The sequence below is a fragment of the Ailuropoda melanoleuca genome, chromosome 14 (assembly GCF_002007445.2).
Source record: "Ailuropoda melanoleuca isolate Jingjing chromosome 14, ASM200744v2, whole genome shotgun sequence".
Taxonomy (NCBI): domain Eukaryota; kingdom Metazoa; phylum Chordata; class Mammalia; order Carnivora; family Ursidae; genus Ailuropoda; species Ailuropoda melanoleuca.
Window position 1 is genome coordinate 7,745,444 of NC_048231.1, and position 19,933 is coordinate 7,765,376.

At 35.5% G+C, this 19,933-nt stretch overlaps 1 protein-coding gene across 11 annotated transcripts in view; it reads left to right on the forward strand.

Moving 5' to 3' along the window:
- The window catches only part of FUT8 (fucosyltransferase 8), a 296,269-nt gene that overhangs the window by 227,721 nt on the left and 48,615 nt on the right, over window positions 1-19,933 (forward strand). For all 11 annotated transcript variants that reach the window (XM_034643016.1, XM_034643008.1, XM_034643013.1 and 8 more), the window contains one exon: window positions 9,388-9,625. In XM_034643016.1, coding sequence (XP_034498907.1) covers window positions 9,388-9,625 — 238 coding nt within the window. The remainder of the gene's footprint in view (window positions 1-9,387; window positions 9,626-19,933) is intronic.

A 19,933-nucleotide genomic window follows, 5' to 3' on the forward strand; every position in this document is an offset into this window, starting at 1 on the left:
ATATGATTTCTCTCATCTATAGAACATAAGAACTAGGATGATCGGTAGGGAAAGAAAGGGATAAAGAAAGGGGGGGGTAATCAGAAGGGGGAATGAAACATGAGAGACTATGGACTATGAGAAACAAACTGAGGGCCTCAGAGGGGATGGGGGTGGGGGATTGGGATAGACTGGTGATGGGTAGTAAGGAGGGCACGTATTGCATGGTGCACTGGGTGTTATATGCAACTAATGAAGCATCGAACTTTACATCAGAAACCGGGGATGTACTGTATGGTGGCTAACATAATATAATAAAAAATCATTAAAAAAAATAAATTAAAAAAAAGAAAAATTCATGTGCACACAAAAATCTGTACATTTGCATGCATAGCAATTTAATTGTTAACACCTTAAACCTGAAAACAGCCCAAATGCCCTTCAGTGGTTGAATAGGCTGTGGCACAATCCACACAACAGACTAGAAGTCGGTAATAAAAAGGAATGAACTATTGATACGCACAATAACTTGGATGGATCTGAGGAGCATTATGCTAAGTGATTAAAGAAAAAAGCCAATCTCAAAAGGCTACATACTGCCTGATTTCATTTATAACACTCAAAGTTACTAAATTATTGTCATGGAGAACAGATCAGTAGTTGCTAGAGATTAACATTTGGGGAAGGGTGTGACTCTTAAAGGGAGTATCGTAAGAGAATTTCTTTGTTTTAATGTAACAGTTTATATCCTGATTGTAGTACTAATTACATGAATCTATACATGTTATAAATTTGGATATACCATACCCCCCCACACACACAAAAAAGAGTGCATGTAAAACCTGGTGAAATCCAAAGAAGGTCTGTATATTAGTTAATTATGTTATGTAATGTCAATTTCCTGATAATGATAATGAACTGTGGTTAAGTAAGATGTTCTTATTGGGGAAAGCTCTGTGGAAGGTATTCATGGTAACTCTCTACTGGTTTTGTAGTTTACTGTGGGCCTTAAATTACTTAAAATAAACAGCAAAAAATACAGTGTTAAAGATTTCAAAAAGTAAATAACCTGATTCAGTTTGACTGTTAAATTGAGGCAGTGAGAAAAGTCATCTTAAGAATGTTTTATTTTTAATTAAATGTAATAATAATAACTGGGGATTTTAAAGAAATTAAGCTCAGCTAAGCGTGGATTCTGAGTGCATGGATAGTTACTGTATGGAGAAATGGAACAATGCCTCTGTCCAGAGAAGAGGCAGCAGGATTTGACATCTGGTCTAGTTATTGTTGATGGTTTGATTGAAAAACCAGTGAGTAGACAGACAAGTGCTGTAAGTACCAGTGCTGCTGGGACGAAGGGCACTTCGCAGAATGGAAAGCTGGCAAACAGTTTAAGTTACTCTTTTCTTTACAATAAAAGTAAACATTTGCAGCAGCCTTTGCAGAAGAACGGAGTTTCGGGGCGCCTGGGTGGCACAGCGGTTAAGCGCGTCTGCCTTCGGCTCAGGGCGTGATCCCGGCGTTGTGGGATCGAGCCCCACATCAGGCTCCTCTGCAATGAGCCTGCTTCTTCCTCTCCCACTCCACCTGCTTTTGTTCCCTCTCTAGCTGGCTGTCTCTATCTCTGTCAAATAAATAAATAAAATCTTTAAAAAAGAAAAAAAGAACGGAGTTTCAACTAGTGTTTCTTTTTTGTATCTGCTATCTACTTTTTTTTTTTTTTATTTCATCTTTTGATCTGGGCTAACCGTTCCCAAACTTCCTTTTACTTTTCTCCCTCTTCTCCCCCCTCTTCCTCTTTCCCTGTTCCCCTCTCTCTCCAACATTTCTTCCCTTTCCCCCTTTTCTCCCTCTTACTCCTCTCTTCCCCCTTTCTTCTCTTCCCTCTGTCCTTTTCCCATTCTTTTCCCTCCTTTTTTTTTTTTTCTTTTTTAAAGAGTACCTGCCCTGTCCTCTCTGAATTTCAGTTTTGAGGAAAGAGAGCCTAATGAGTTCTGTGAAGTAAAATAGTGGAGGACATTACCGAAATTCAACCTTAATTTTGAAACTATGTTATTTTTAAACTGAGAAGTTAGCTGATTCTGACACCGAGAGATCAGACCATAAACCTCTGAAGCACCTTGAAGGTGCTTGAGGTTATACATCTTCTGTACAGTTGTGTAGCATTAGCAGAATCTGGCTTCTCAGGTAATTTCACTTTTCTTCTCTAGCCTTATTTAAGTTAGATTCTTGGATGAGAAAAGTGAAGATGTGGATGCATCTCATTCTTTCTCTGCCTTTCCTTTGTGACTTTATATGTAGCAGAAAATATTACCAAGGTTGCTTTAGTGTACTCATCTCATGAACCTGAAGTAGAGACTTTGTAGAGACCACCTGGAATATCCAGAGATGACACACTGCTGTCTCAAAGACCGTCAGTGGAAGAAATGCCCCATAATGTGTGTTGCTTTCCACTGGACTTGTAGAATTTCCATCTTTTTAAAAAATGGCTTTAGAACATTCAATAGAGACTTACAGGCAAAAAGCAAAAATTTTAAAAATGCATTTAAATTAAGTCAATTGTTGCTTTATTTACTAAGATCTTTCCTCTTCTATAACTGTATAGTGACCATTTGCCTTTGCTTCAGTGTGTATGTATCTTGATATCTTTTCTCCGTTAAGTTTCCACACTTAAAATTTTATCAAATACCTAAAGGGAAATTGACTTCCTGCAGCATTTGGTAGCCTTCTTGTGCCTCACCTATTGTGTTGTTCTTACTACTTGCAACAAATTGTTCTTTGCTGGAGGGGTAGAAAGGATACCTTGATACTATCTTAACTTTGCTATGAAAATATTCTTGTTTAATGGGTTAAAAGACAATAATTTCCAGTCCTGGCTTTTAAAAATGTGAATGCTTTTTAACTTTCTCTTTCATGGTTATTGACTATGCCCAGAGTTTTCATTTTAATTACCGCAATGCAGTACTCCAGTTCTCTTATTTGCTTCATTACCTTCTCTACTTTGGTTCTGAAAATAATTTTAAAGAAATAAAATCAGACTGTTTCCAATACAATGAAATGCTTTTACCACACTATTAATGAATCTTTTCTTCATTACCAACACAAAGCTGGATGTTGCAGATCTTTTTAAACAAACAAATTAAAAACCATTTAGTCCTGTGATTAGAGCAGACAAAGAGTACAATAAAATTTAACTTACTTGGCTCATTCCTTTGGTTTTTCTGACCTCTCCTCATTGGAAATAGAAGCTGTCTATGGCTTAGCTCCTCCCTAGAGAAGAAATGCTGTTAGAGAGTTCAGGGTTCTGGGTCTTTTCCTTAAATATAAGACCTGGAACCGTAAAAGTACTGGAACAAAACTTAGAGGAAAATCTCCTTGGACATTTTTCTTGACAGTGAGTTTTTGGATGGTGACACCAAAAGCACAGTAATAACCAGGAGCAAGGAGATGGGGGAAATGGGGAGATGTTGATCAAAGGTACAAAGGTTCACTTACGTGGAATGAGTAAGTTCTAGAGATCTAATGTACAGCATGGTGACTATAATTAATTATACTGGCATTATATACTTGAAATATGCTAAGAGAGTTGATCTCAAGTATTCTTGACACCAAAAAGTAAATTGTAATGATATGAAGCGATAGATATGTTAATTAGCTTGATTGTGGTAATCGTTATACAGTGTGTGTGTGTATATATATATATATATATATACATATATATACACTTTTTAAATATATAAAATTTTTATTGTCAACTATGCATATGTCTATAAAGCTGAGAGAGTGACCAGATGAGTGCTCTGAGCTTGTACTTCTTGTTGAATCTTGGATTAAAGACATCACGGAAGCATTGAACAATAGATTGAGAGAGCTAAATTTGAAATTCTGGCTTGTCACCAGTTAATTTATTTTTGTCACTGTCAGCTTGACATCACCTTTGTCCCCTTACATGCAAATCAATTGAACTAATGGTCTTTGAGCATTTACTCTTTACAAGAGTTGCCTGGAGATATTATGTGCAGTATATGTTGACTAAGTTTTTTTGTTTGTTGTTAATTTAGCCTTTGAATGCAGTGTTTTTGGTCTGTAGTAAATCTAGGCAGATAAGTAAGGAAAATTACATGGTGGCTGGAAAATTTTCCTCTGAAGAGGATTTTACTTGTGTATATTGGAAATCTAAATAGTTGTGGCAAAAGCCTTTGTCTTTGATTTAATTTTAAAGCCATGAAATCAGTACTATTTTATAATGTTACATCATTAATTCACAATTACTACTAATTTACTAAATGAAGGCAGTGGAAACTTCTAAATCTTAGCAGTGCCTGCATAACATAAGAATAATTCTGGTTTACTAGTTGATTCAAAATAATTCTTTTTTAGCAAAGTAGAAATTAAGCTGGCTTCCTAATTTGAAATATGTTCAATAGTAAATATTTTCGTATTTTAACCAAAGTAAAAAGGACTAAAATATTTCAGCATTATGATGGTGCCTTTACTGAATTAGTAATCATTTAGGTTTAAGAAATGCTGCTTCTCTTAATGTACCATCTTAGAGGCATATTGATTTTAATACACTTCTTAATTTTTATTTATAGGATAATGAGAACAAATATAGCTTTTGGTTCTATTGATTTAGGGTCATTCTTGGAAACCAGCAATGTCAGAATAAATGCCTCAGTGTTTTAAGGAAAAATGGAAGGGCACCTGGGTGGCTCAGTTGGGTAAGCATCTGCCTTTGGCTCAGGTTGTGATCCCAGAGTCCTGGGATCAAGCCCTACATTGGGCTCCTTGCTCAGTAAGGAGACTGCTTCTCCCTCTCCCTCTGCCTGCTGCCCCCACTGCTTGTGCTGTCTCTCTCTCCGTCAAATAAATAAATAAAATCTTTTTAAAAAATTAAATTTAAAAATGGAAGAAAAGGAAACCGAATACAGAAGAACCCTGTCTTAAGTCCTTATTTCTTGATTTATATGTACTATAGTGATAGCTTTGCTGCAGAATTATAACTGTAAAACTGTTACATAACACTGTTAATAAAGGTCCATAATTGGGCTACCTTGCAGCACTAAATCCAAAAAAATATTGCATTTATCCAGTGTGAAATGATCTCTTGAGATGATGAGGATAAATGAGATAGTATGTTTGAATTAGCTTTGAGCATCTCTCATGTCATTTAGCTTCATAGTATCTCTGAGAAGGAAGGATGGGTAAACAGAGAGCGTGGAGGGAGGTAATTTTTGTCACAATTTTTAATGAAGAAAATGAAGCAAAATCACACAATTTAATTCATAACAGGGCCTGAATTAGAACAAAATCCTATCTTAAGCCTCTCAAGGCAGAGTTCTTTAACTAGAATGTTGTCTCAAGTAATTTTGACAAAATTACCTCCTGTTTCTAAAACTTGAATAATCATCATCATTTCAAGGAAGAAGAATGTATGTGCCTATTAATGCCTTTGACTTCAAGAAGACCATATATATAAAAATCCCACATTGTAAGTATAATTTAGAGAGTTTATAATTTTACTTTGCTCTTAACTATTGTTCTTTACAATATAGACTCCTATTTACTAATGAAAAAAGTACTTGTACTTAGCATTTCATAAACACAATAAATTTTATTTTTTTTAGGTTTAGCTTAAATACAATTTTATTTATAACCCTTTCCAGTCCAGCTGAAAGTGATTTTTCCCTTTTCTATTCCTTAATTTCTTGTTTATTACAGTCTTATTACATTTAAGTTGTCTGTTATTATTACTTACGTATAATTATTCTTTTGGATTGTCATCTCCTGAGTTTTGTTGTATATATTAAGTGCTTAATAAATACTTATTTAATGAACAAAAATTCACCTATACTTGGTCAGTGAGTGATACTCAAGGCAGAAGGAGGTGAGACCCTCTCCCCGGGGACTTAAGGGGTATATTCTCAATCTGTATTTCCCCATCTTCCACTCTCAGATGAGAAGTACTTCCTAGTAAGATTTCTGCTGGGAGTGTATATATTCCACACACACACATGTGGGGGTGGGGGGGGGTGTTGTGTGTGTGTGATGAGTGGAGAATGTCCTAAAAGGGAGAAAGGAGAAAAATCGAAAGAATCACAATATAGAACAAAGCAATATGCCTGCATTCTTGCTTAACTGATAGGGAAATATAGAAGAAAATGCATTAGGCACACTATAGAAGCTATTGAAAAACAGGTTTTATCATCAGAAATAGCTACCTGTTAAAGTGTTAGCATGATTAAAGCTTCTTTTAGTAATGAGGCCCTTCTGTATATGCTTGCTTATGGATGAGGCATACCGGCAAGCCTTTTGCAGACAGAAAGTGTAAAACCAGGATCAGTGGCAATTGACAAAGGCTATTTGGTAAGAAATTTGAAGATTATGCATACGTATATACGTGCGCGCGTGCGCGTGTGTAACAAAGGCTCTGTTTCCCCTTTATAGATTCCTATAAATCTCTTGTTTGTTGCTACTCTGTAAGTGGTGGATAACAAAAACTTAGGTCACGTAAGGGGTTTCCCATAAGGTTCCTTTCCATCTGAATAAATCTCTGCCCATCTCAGAATTGTTGCTTTGTTTACCTTATAAATACCCACTTGTTTTTTTTTTTCCAGATATTTATTTTGGTGAGCCTAATCTTGTGTCAGAAACACACATTTTTTTTTCTATTTCTCACTGTCTCTCTGCCTTTTTATGAACAAGATGTTTCGTATTTTTCAGACTTTTAAATATTTTCGTGAAAAAATTGGACTGTGACTCTGAGCTTCTTTAGTACTTTATTTATTGTTCTCATTCTAGTTATTCAGTTTCTCTTCTCTTACTGCCAGCCTCTGCCTTGGAATCTCCCATTGGTTACCCTGTATATGTGTAGACCTTTTTCATTCCGGAACTAAACATAATGGATTTTATTTCCTTTCTCCATATTACCTATGACATAACAGAAAGATTGAATATATTCTCAATTTAGCTTGGTTTGAGGAGCACTAAAATTCTTGAATTAAGCTTCATTTCATAAACTGTCCATTTCTTTCTCTTAGGACTCAGTCCTTGTGCTCAAAGCACTGCGTTCTAATTAAACTCAGGAAACACAATAGATGTGCCGGTCTTAAAAAGCAAATGTGTCTTCTTTTTATTTAAAAAAAAAAAAAAAAAGCCTGTGGTTTCAAATGTTTGATTATTATGTTCCCTCACTCTTTTTTCCCTTAAAAAAGATGAAGATTAATGTAAGACATAATAGGGGAAACTGGATGTGAGGTATATGGGATCTCTGTATTATCTTTGCAATAATTCTATATATCTAAAAACTGTTCTAAAAGAAAAAGTCCATTGAAAAATATATAAAGGACATTTTCTTTTTCATTCATATGAATTTTAGAGATATTCAAGTGCTATATTTCTTAGAAATCATGAAAAATCTGACAAATGTCAGTGTTCTTTGTTTGCCCTTTTGATAAACTATTGAGTTAATAATAAAACTTTGGATCAGTTTGAGAATGTTACTTATTCCCAGGATTCTTATATCGGATAGAAAATAAATGATATTGGTCTTCCAATAACACATCACATATCCTCTGTTCCTCTCAAATCTTTTGCGCTAAACCAACTAGAGTTCAAAGTCTCAAAATGAAAAGAATCAGCAACTCTAGTACTTGATTGGGGAAACAGTATTGACCAAATCTTGCTGAATTTAACCTGGATTCTCTCAGATTCATAAGGACTCTTAACTTTTCAGAAGGCTTCTGAGCATCTGAGTGGCTTAGTCGATTAAGCATCTATCTGCCTTTGGCTCAGGTCATGATCCCAGGGTCCTGGGATCAGATTGATTCCCAGATCAAGCCCCACATGGGGCTCCGTGCTCAGTGGGAAGTCTGCTTCTCCTTCCCCCTGCTCTTGTGCTCATGTTTCCTCTTTCTCCCTCTCAAATAAATACTTTTTTTTTTTTTTAAGAAGGCTCTTGAGGGTATTAGGTTCAGCTTTGATAGAAAAAGACCAGCCCGCTGTGGCACATTTGAATGTAAAAGATACCTCTTCTGAAAGTAACTGTATTGCATTTTCCCTTCTCAGCTTCTCCTTCAGAATCATTTTATACCTTCACCTTCCTACTTCTGTTTCTAGGGCTCTGCTTGACCAAAGAAATGATATCCCTGGAAAATGTTGTAGATTTGTGGTTTGGCAACTGCTTTTTTTTCAAGGCTCATATAAATGGAGAACTGGTTACTTTGCTTCTCACTTTGTGGGAGAAAAGATTCTGTTCCTGAGATACCCATCCTTTCTTTTAACCTTGCAGACAAAACAGCTTAAAACTTCCTAGGCTAAGGAGTCCCTGTCAAAACAAATTTTTATTTGAAGAGCTAAGATGCCTAGGGATATTTAGCAATAGCCCATACGAATTATGGTGGAGTCGAAGCTTTAGAATAAAAAAGATGTCTCTCATTAACTGACCCTGTTGCACCCACTGTTAGATAATATTGTTTTAACCACTTGCTATTCATCTTATAGCAGGGTATACAAATAGAAAAATGGACTCCTGATTAAAAATTGGCATAACAGTGGGTAGGCAGATGGGTGAAATAGATAAAGCGGATTAAGAGGTACAAACTTCCAGTTATAAAATAGTCATGGAGATGAAAAGTACAGCATAGAGAATATAGTCAATAATATTGTAATAATGTTTGGTGGCAGATGGTGACTGCACTTATCATGATGAGCACTGAGTAATGTATAGAATTGTTGAATCATTATGTTGTACACCTAAAACTAACATAACATTGTGTGTTAATTATACTTCAATGACTAAAATATTGGCACAATATAGAACATATTACATATTTTATTGTGAAAATTACTAGTAGCTATCATCAAGGTTAGTTTGTTTTTTTTTTAAGTCCTGAGCTCATATTTTTTAAATTTAATGGTTTCACTTCCATAATGGAAAAGTACATTTTGTTTGTGACATCTAGAACTCTGGAGATAGATGGAATTAATAGGTAAACTATAGTTTTTCATTTAAGATGATTTGAGCTTCAGCTGGAAAGGTGCTGAGTACAGCTGGAATAAATAAACTATTTTACTTCTTTCAAAAGATCTCAGTGTATGCAACTTTGAGTTCAGAGATGATCATACTTGCATGTTCTGAGTGATAGAGAAGTGAAGGAGTATTTTTTTTCAATGTAATGCTTCATTTCATATTTGTTTAGTGATGTTTCCAAATCAACTGTCCTTTTCACTGCCATCTCTCTAAAATAAACTTTCAGTGGATTCTTTGAAATTCAATCCTAAAAGTTGGATTCTTTGCTTAGTAAGATACACTGGATCAGTCCTCGCTAATTATATGATTTTTGACACTTGTCATTTATAAAGAGAAGAAGACCTCTCTTCACCTTTGTTTCTCTTTCTTCCTGACAGAATCCCAAGGACTGCAGCAAAGCCAAGAAGCTGGTATGTAATATCAACAAAGGCTGTGGCTATGGCTGTCAACTCCATCACGTGGTCTACTGCTTCATGATTGCATATGGTACTCAGCGAACACTCATCTTGGAATCTCAGAATTGGCGCTATGCTACTGGTGGATGGGAAACTGTGTTTAGACCTGTAAGTGAGACATGTACAGACAGATCTGGCACCTCCACTGGACACTGGTCAGGTAAGAAGCCTGTACAGTATTTCACATCTCTGGGTTGAACTGCCACATTCCAAATTATCAGATTTCTAGGCACAGCTTTATGGCTCATGGTCATCTTTTTCTCTGGATCCATGACTGTTCTACATTACCAGGGTAAAATCTAGAATGATATTTTATTTTAAAAGTGCTTTATGACCTGTTTTATTTCTTTTTTTTTTTTAAGATTTTATTTATTTGACAGAGAGAGACAGCCAGTGAGAGAGGGAACACAGCAGGGGGAGTGGGAGGACCTGTTTCATTTCTAATGTTCATTTTTATCTGGATTTAGCAAAACCACTAAGTTTTTTTAAGGAATGTAATTTACTCTTTTAATGATAATACATGATTCGCTTTTTAGGGTACTTTCACATTGTTGAATTCCTTGGATACTCATAATGATCTAATAAAGTAGACCGATACATGAGAATCTTCACCATGTGTGAGAATCAGCTGGGAGGCTTGTTAAAACACTGGCTTCTGATTCAGTAGGTTTGGGGCAGGGGGTGCTGAGAATTTGCATTTCTAACAAATTTTCCAGATCGGAGATGGCACTTTACCTCCAGGTACCTTTACCTCCGTTTTACAGTGAAGGACAATGAAACCTAATTTGCTTGTGCAATTTTAATTTTATTCAGGAAACATTTGATGAGGAAAAATATGAGTAAGGTACTATGCTGGACATTATCTCCAAGAATTTAGTGATAAAGGAAATACAATATAGAGTTTCTTACTGCTAATCTATTGTTTCTGCAATGATGATCTTTAAACAAGGTCTAAAGTTGGGCTACCTCTGTGAAAATCCTGGCTTTATCAATTTGTAATCTTGGACAAGTTACTTAACCTAGGCCTTAGTTCTCTCATCAGTAAAATGAGGAGTAATGCTTTACTTACCTCTGAATTGTTGGTAGGATTAAGTGAAATAAGATATGTAATGCACTTAGCACAGTACTTGATATATGAACTCTGGTAATTATTAGCTGTTGTTAATAGCTTTATTCATTGGGTAGATATACAGTGAATACCTACAGTGTGTCAGATACTGAACTTAGTGATTAGGTGAAATGCTAAGTAAGACAATACACCATCTCTGCACTTACATCCTGTGGGAAGTCAAAAATTTTTCAAAAGGCTGAGGCATTTCTGTTAACATAATTTCTCATGGAGTGGAGCATCTTTATTCACAAGTTTAAAACACTAATATGGGGGCACCTGGGTGGCTTAGTCATTAAGCATCTGCCTTTGGCTCAGGGCGTGATCCCGGGGTCCTGGGATCAAGCCCCACATCGGGGCTCCTCCGCTGAGAGCCTGCTTCTTCCTCTCCCACTCCCCCTGCCTGTGTTCCCTCTCTCGCTGGCTGTCTCTCCCTGTGTCAAATAAATAAATAAAATCTTTAAAAAAAAAACACTAATATGGAATTAAAAAGCTCTGTCATTGGCAAAGTGAGTAACTTTAGTTCCCTTGTTTCTTTTTACCTCCTTTGGAAAATATCAGATAATACCTGACTCTTTACAGAAGTGACAGAAAAGTTAATTGGGTAATTTTTATAAAATGCTCCAAGTTGTTCTATAAAAGGTTCCATATGGATTTATTTTTTAATTTTTTAAAGATTTTATTTATTTACTTGAGAGAGAGTATAAGCTGGGGGAGGGGCAGAGGGAGAGGGAGAAGCAGGCTTCCCACTGAGCAGGGAGCCTGATGTGCGGGGCTCCATCCCAGGATCCTGGGATCATGACCTGAGTCGAACATGACCTGAGCCGACACTAAGCTGACTGAGCCACCCAGGCGTCCCAGTTCTATATGGATTTAAAGTATTATTTTGTGATGTGAATTTTGTCTTCCTTAGGATGATTTAGGAGCCTTATTGTGTATATCAATATATTTTTTCTTTGTAACTCCAAGTTTTAGAGGAACCTCAGCTAAGAGAACCTTAGCTGAGCTTTAATTTTGAGGTTACATCTCCCATTGATCTGGTCTGTGGTTCGCAGCTGGGACAAACAGATTAGGTGTCAAGGTTAGGAAGATACAGGAAAAGCAGTTCTGTCAGACTCATTGTGGCTAGCTTTTTCATTTTGTGGACTTAGTTTCAAGCCTCTTTGCTTGTGAAGTAGTAGCCAGAGTAGGGCAAGGTTCTTGTGTTAATAGAAAAGTAAAAAGTTGGCCCTACTAGACTTATCAAATTTAGTGTATAGTTTGGCCTTGCCTAAAAGCTACAGCTGGCTATTTGGTTTGATTTTTAGTCCTTGCTCTTATATTTTGTAGTCTGTAGTGGCAACTGCAGGATATGAAGTCTAAACAGGCTTGAATTTGAAACATGCAGATGTTCAGAATTTCTTAATGTTATAGTTTTAAACAGGTTCCAGAAATCATCCTTCTTTTATGTAGATTCTAAGGCCTAGTAGAATACCAGGTGAGTTATCCAGGATTATGCATTTATAAATGACAGGACTGTGGCTGGCACATTGACTACCTTCAGTCTGTATCCTTCCCAGTCAACTCAGGTCAAACACCATACCCATTAGAACAATGAAAGACACAGAGATTGTCCTGAATGTCTAGGAACTAAATAAAATTACTAATTTATTTCCTCCCCCTGCCCTGTAACTTTTCCCAAACCTTCCATATAATTTCCACTGAAGAGTTATCAGTGGTGTTTTCTTCTCAGTCATTTGCAGTCCCTGATTAAAGAATTCATTTTATCGTCGTGGCTCATAGTCATGATTTTAATTTATAGATCTTTCCTTTGTCACTACAGGTATTGTATAAAATCATTTATTTTTCTTCGTGTTAATGAATTAAACTGTGCCTTTTGGACACCTTTGATTAATTAAACTAGTGATTATTTTCAGTACGCGTGCAGACTCGTAACTAATTTAGATGCTAATCATTTATCTAAAAGAAGGAAGAGATTTATATTCTGAGCTTAGAATATTTTATTTTTATGAAAGCTGTGGTAGCCATCCACTTCTGTTTCTGTTTATATACATTATCTGTATATGTATATTTTGGAGAAACTAACCTATTTCTAGAATTAGAGGAAACAGAATGAAATTTAATAAGCTCTTTAACGTTAATTCTTTAGTTAGCCATAAATCAACTACTACATCTGTTATTGTACTGACTTGTGTAAAGAACCTTGGGATATTTCCCCTGGCACCACTGCCACGAAATTATTATTGTTTATACACACTTGACATGATATGCCTGCAGGTGGAATTTAGTGATTTCTATTGAAATCTGTCACCAGTACCGGAATTAGTATGCACATCTGATCATTTCAAGAGCTAAATCATACCTTATTGTGGGTTGAGTTCTGTTTTTCTCCTTCATTACTTATGAAACCATATCCTTTGTAGTAAATAATTTTATTAAGTGAAGGAAAATATTCAAATGCTTCTGGTTAAAATAATAATAACAACAACAATAATAATAATACTTTCCCATCACCTATAGATGTCATGTCTATTCTCAAGTTGCTGATAGGGGGCGCCTGGGTGGCATAGTGGTTAAGCGTCTGCCTTCTGCTCAGGGCGTGATCCTGGCGTTATGGGATCAAGCCCCACATCAGGCTCCGACGCTATGAGCCTGCTTCTTCCTCTCCCACTCCCCCTGTTTGTGTTCCCTCTCTCTCTGGCTGTCTCTATTGCTGTCGAATAAATAAATAAAATCTTTAAAAAAAAATAAAGTTGCTGATAAAATGATCAATTTATTTTTCTATAGATTGTTTTTCTATATATACTAGCTATTTCCTAAACCTGAACTAACTACATGTGATAAGACTCATTCTTCCAAATATATTCCTTATGATAATTCAGAATGGAATCTTGGTGTTTAATGGTTTGAAGTATCTTTCAACAATTATTGGTTTGATTTTTAATATATATTAACTGTTTGGGGCCATTATGATGACCAGCTTCCAAAATTCTTATCTAGTTGATATAAATAGTCTTGAATAGATGATTTAGCAACAAGAAACTCAACCATTTATTTTATTTTATTTTTAAAGATTTTATTTATTTATTTGACAGAGACAGCCAGCGAGAGAGGGAACACAAGCAGTGGGAGTGGGAGAGGAAGAAGGAGGCTCCTAGCAGAGGAGTCTGATGTGGGGCTTGATCCCAGAACGCTGGGATCACGCCCTGAGCCAAAGGCAGACGCTTAACTACTGCACCACCCAGGCACCCCAGAACCTCAACTATTTAAACTCAATTCTCCACTCTTTTTTCCATTCTAAAAATTGAACATTTATTCAGATTAGCAGTTAAACCACTTTGACTGTTTAGTATTTCCTTCTCTTGTCTTTTACCGCTGTCTTAATAAATACACAATAAATTGAACTGACTTAATTTGATAGGTCTAATTGGAAAACTTTCTTTTAAATGAAGAGCATGACTAGTAAGAAAAAGTGTTTCTAAATATGATAAAATTTAATGCCCTAGAGGTGCCTGATTTAAATACAGCTTTAGGTAGATTGCCATTTGCTATATTTAGTTATCTAAACCGGATGGTTACCTTCTCTCCATACCTCATTTCAAAAAGATTTTGGTCAGAGTTTTATTTGTCATCCTTATATGGAGGCAATCTTAAAATACAAGTAATTTAATAAAAGCACCCTCTCTGTGCCAGGCACCATGCTGGACTACAGGAAGAAGACAGACATAATCCCTGACCTGTCAGGGCCAGCCTAGGGGGAAAGGCAGACAACTGAATGGATATTAAAATATATTGTAATATGGGTAAGTTGATAGGACTCTGAAGCATATATCTAACACATATTTGGGACTCTTCTGGAAGAAGTGATTTTTAAGCTGAGGCCCAAAGTATGAGTATGAGTTAGCCAGGTAGAGTTGTGGTAGAAGAATTTTCTGTCGTTGGGCACAACATGTGAAAAGAGAGGCGAGAGAGTATGGAGTCACTGGGGAAACGAGAAGTAGTTCCTTTAGAGTTTGATTATTGAGAGACTTAAGTTTTGTTCTGGAAACATGTATCATTTATCAGGTTTCTGTTTGGACGGTTGTATGATTTTGTTCCTCCCTAAAACCAACAGGTTTTAATTCAAGATTCAAAGCCCTTTGTTTTGTTTTTGCTTCAGAGAGGGGCAAAGTTAGAAATTAATTGGCTTTCAACTGGCTCTTGGTGTCATCCAGGAACCACTAAACTTTTTTTTTTATTAAAAATTTTTTGTTTCATTTTTAATGTCTTTTAGAGTTTACTCTTGGTAAATTTTTAAAAGCTGACAAATACCACAAACTAAAATTCAGAAAAAAATAACATATTTTTGTTGTCTAAAGCAATTCTATAATGCTATTTTCTCTGCATTTTAAAATTGGATAATTTCTGTATGACAACAATTTGCATTATCATTTTGTATGGAAAGAATAGAAAGGTAATTCAGTCTTCTAGCTTAGTTGATCAAATTATTTTTCCAGGTTTATTGAGATATAATTATCATATAACATTGTATTAAAGTGTACAATGTAATGATTTGATATAGGTATATTATGACAAGATTACTGCAATAAATTTAGTCAACATTCATCACATTCATATACTTATAAATTTTTTTTCTTATGATAAGGACTTTTAAGACTTACTCTTTTAGCAACTCTCAAATATACAGTATAGCGTTATTAACTATAGTTATTATGGTTCATTATATCCCCAGAACTAATTTATCTCCTAACTGGAAGTTGGTACCATTTGACTACCTTCACCCTTTTCTTCTACCCCCACCCTTCCCTAGCCAATCTTTTCTCTGTTTCTATGAGTTCAGGTTTTAGATTCCACATACAAATGAGATCATACAGTATTTGTCTTTCTCTGACTTATTTCACTTAGCATAACGTCCACAGGGTCCACTGATGTTGGCAAAATGCTAGGATTTCCTTCCTTCTCATGGCTGAATAATACTCCTCTATGTGTGTGTTTTCTTTATCCATTCATCTATTGGTGGACGTGTAGGTTGTTTCTGTGTCTTGGCTGTTGCGAATAATGCTGCAGTGAAAATTAGGGTACAGATACCTCTCTGAGGCAGTGATTTCTTTTCCTTTGGATATATACCCAGAAGTGGGATTGCTGGATCACATGGTAGTTCTACCACTAAATTCCTTAAGTTTGACTTAGGTCAAAAGGAAAATCTCTGCCTCAGGCACAAATTAAATTAAAACTTCAAGTTTTCCTGTGAAACTAATATTTTTACATTTACAGAACTACTAAGATGTCTGTTAGAATCATCTAAATGGTCCAGCCAGCTTGTATCCTTAATAATGGCTGAACTCACATAGACTGATTGATAACTAATGAAGTGATTAAGAATCTATAGGCACAATATACCAGTTAGGGTAGGCTGTGGATATTATTGTCAGCCTTTGGTGATTAATAGAAACTTGAAATAAATGCTTATCATATTTTGGATCCCTCATGCTGCAAAAACATCTTGATTTCTCTGTTTCAGTAATGTGAGGAAGAGGAAAAAAATACGGGCTCTGGGTTTGACCATATCTAATCTCACTTCTGTTGTTTTTCTCTTTCTGGATTTCGGCAATTAATTATAGCTTTTGAACCTCAGTTTAGCTGTACAAAAAGTTCCTGATACTCAATACCTACCTCGCTATCCACTTTTATAGGGCTGTAATCACAAGAAAAATGACTAAGAATTATAACAGGTATTAAGACTTTATTTTCATCATGTGTGTTTGGTCCCCATATTTTAAAATACAAACATGATAATGGAATATATTATTAGATTATAACCTGCAACAACAGAAAAGTTATCTTTTTACTCTTAGGTGAACATTGAGCTTTCATAAGAGCGCCATATAGTTTTTCCTTTTTAAAATTGTAGAGTTAAATGAAAAAATTGAAAGAGATCCAGAGAGGAAAAATAACTTCTGAGAATACCTTCTAGACATTAAAATATCCACCATTTAATCATAATAAAATTCTGAACCTAAGAGTCTCCCCTGCAGCTACCTTAAGCCTCCATCTCAATATTTTTTCTATACCAACACTTCTGAGATAGAAGATTTACTCCCACTCATAACAGTGGAGCATAGTGATTTTTGAACTGGCTGAGCCTCTGGGCAAGAGGTGCTGGTACAGGGGTTGAAGAGTGAGTTGGTGCCATACGTAGTTGAAAAGCGAGCTGTCCGTGCTTCAAGATTCCAGTGGGTCTCTCTCTGCCCTATACCCCACTTCTCTGAGAATTACTGACCTAAGCAAGTATCATTGCTGGTACATAAGAACTTTTGTTTCAACCTATATGACTTTTGTCTTGCAATTCATGGTTTATAAAAGAAAGAAAGATATTTGTTTGAGGAATGTAAAATACCAGATTATAAGTGTCTCAGAAGAACTCAAACTTCTTCTCACTATGACATTTCCTTTATCTTCAGCTTCCCACTTAGGGACATAAAAAGAAGCCTTTGATATCTCATTTATAGTTATGAAATACAGGATTAGGGAGCTGAAGCTTTGTCCATACAACAGCCTTGCCCAGAGTGAGCCCACATAGATGCTTATTTCCAAATTTATTCCTACAAGTGCTTCTCAAATTGAATTACAAGTAAACTTGGGCAGGTGAGTCAGAGGCTTACAAACTGCCAGGATAAACATGGTACATTTTCCTGGACTACTAATTTTATTTGCTGGTACATAAGTTAAATCATTTTCAAGTAATAAAACAAATAGGATATTATAATGGTGTAAAATAAAAAATTTGATGAAACATCAAACTACAGCCCATTGGTTTAGACCAAGCTTCGTAAGTAGTATAAGTTTACCCTCCTCTGCTATTGGGAGCATTTGGTCAAGGAAAACTTTAAGAAGCACCATTCTATATTTGATATTTTAGTTTATTTTATCTTCAAGGGGGAAACTCCGGAGGGCAATAGGGCCTAGGTCTTCTAGGTTATTTACACAATGCCAAACACTTGATCAGAACACAATAAATGGAACAAAAGAAACAAATCAAAACTACCTCTCCTGCATCCTGGTTCAAATCTCAAACTGTTATCCTGCAAATCTGTATCCTGCAAATTGTAGATTTTGTTTTTTAAAAAAAATAGTTTATCACTAAGAATGAATCTTTTTAGCAATATATTCTGGCCTTCTTAGACAAGGTTCTGGCAGAATGAGTTCAGAGATAAAAAGAAGTATGATTTAGAAAGTAGCAATACATAATAAGCATTAAAGTCATTGTGGAGTAGAAACAATTTCATTGGAAACGTTTTTGAAAAAGGCCTCTTACGTCTAGTTAGAACCTATCCAAGGTTGCTGGAGCTAGAAATAGAATCCAGGTGTTCTTATTCCCGTGCAATGTCTGGGCCACATAGCCATGATACCGGTCTCAGAAATTATCAGTGGTTTTGTAAATACAGATATCTTTTTATGTTACAAGTGTGTTTCTTTAAGATTTGCTATAAATTGAATTATTATAAATGACGTCTTGCCTTAAACATTTTAGTGGAGCTATGTAAAGGATTCCCAAAGGAAATCCTTTCCTAAACTAAAGAATCTTTCTTCTAATATGATCTGGTAGTCCCCGGATTCATCAATTGTTTTTCCTTCGTTCCTCCCTTCCTTCCTTCCTTCCTTCCTTTTTCAAGTGCTTGGATTTTTCTATTTTCCTGAGGCACATCTATGTAAGTCTTTGAGGCTCAGTCACATTTGGCTTTTGATTCAAACATCAAAGTATATAAAAGGAAGAATGCAGTCTTTCAGTAGCATTTTGACAAGAGTTCTATTTAAAACATGTAGATCACATTCAGGTTTAGAAATTATTCTACAAATAAATGATAAAGAAAGTTAAGAATGCCTCCTAGCTCTTTTGGTTGGTTTTATATGCAAGAGTTCTGGGTATGATATAAATCTAGAATTTCCTTATCTTTCTTCCTCAAGTTTATATAAATTATAGGCTAATATCATGGAATAGGAAAAGATAATAGTCCATGATCTTTAGTGTAATTATACATATCCTTTTTTTCCTCCCAAAAGGATGTTGCTAAGTAAGAAGGCTCAGTAGAGATTTATACATTAGGTAACAGTATAAAATATATTTTATATATGCGTAATTTAGAAAATAGACTTTCCTTCTCACACGTTTTCCTTGCCTTTAGCAGAAGGACAAAAGCAGATTACAGAATTATAAACATCCCTAGTTTATACTTTAGGGTTCAGTATTCTTTCTCCTGTTTTGTTCCCCAGAAAGCTAGGAATAAAAATATTCCTGACAGTATTGAAAAGGATTAGACCTGAGTTCCCTACCTTTTCAAAAAGAGGTACTCCTTTTCATTCAATTAAAGTTTAATCTACTAATATAAGTTGCCTTTAAACAATGCAGGTTATATTCCCTAGAAGCAAGAAATTGCAAATGGATTTTTGCTATAAGTCAAATGGATTTTGCCAAAAGATAGAATATTATAATTAGAATAATTATAATTCTTGTTCAAAAATCGTACATCTGGGTCACCTGTCTGGCTCAGTCGGTAGAGCTTGTGATTCTTGATCTTGGGGTTATAAGTTCAAGCCCTACATTGGCTGTAGAAAGTACTTAAAAAAAAAAAAAACCAACTAAAGGGGTGCCTGGATTGAGTGTCTGACTCTTGATTTCGACTCAGGTCATGATTTTGGGGTCGAGAAATTGAACCCAGTGTAGGGCTCTGCGCTGGGCATGGAGACTGCTTGAGAGTCTCTCTCTCCATCTTAAGTTTGTTCAAGGTACAACTGCCACACAAATACTGTATATTTATTTAGGTGTAAATGTAAATGGGCACATTTATATTTATAATATTTTTTATAATGAAGTTTCTAAGAATGTGGATCACCCACATAAACGGGGTAGTGTGCTAGACATCCAGTAAAATTTTTCAGTGTTTCTAGATGCTGTAGGGGATGTAAAGATAAGACCCAGTCCCTGCCCTTCAGGAATTTGCACTGAGTATGATAAGATCCATAAATAAGGACAGGTCAATGTCATTGATTTGGAATCAGGAGTTAATAGCTGTGTGACTTTAGTGTCCCACAACCTTTCTTAATACCTGTTTTATGTACCTTACAGAGTTATGAGGATTCAAAATGATCATGTATTTGACAATGCTTTATATATTTTAAACCACCCTGTATGTTTTTATTAGCACTTTAGCTTTATGGGAACAAAGCAAAATAATAAAGTAACATAATTAGGTCATGGGATTTCAGCAAAGGCTTCTTTAGGGAAACTTTAACAACCAACATTAAAGAAACTTAGAAGTACTCAATGGCTTTTTGTGAAACTCATTCAGAAATGTAAATGAA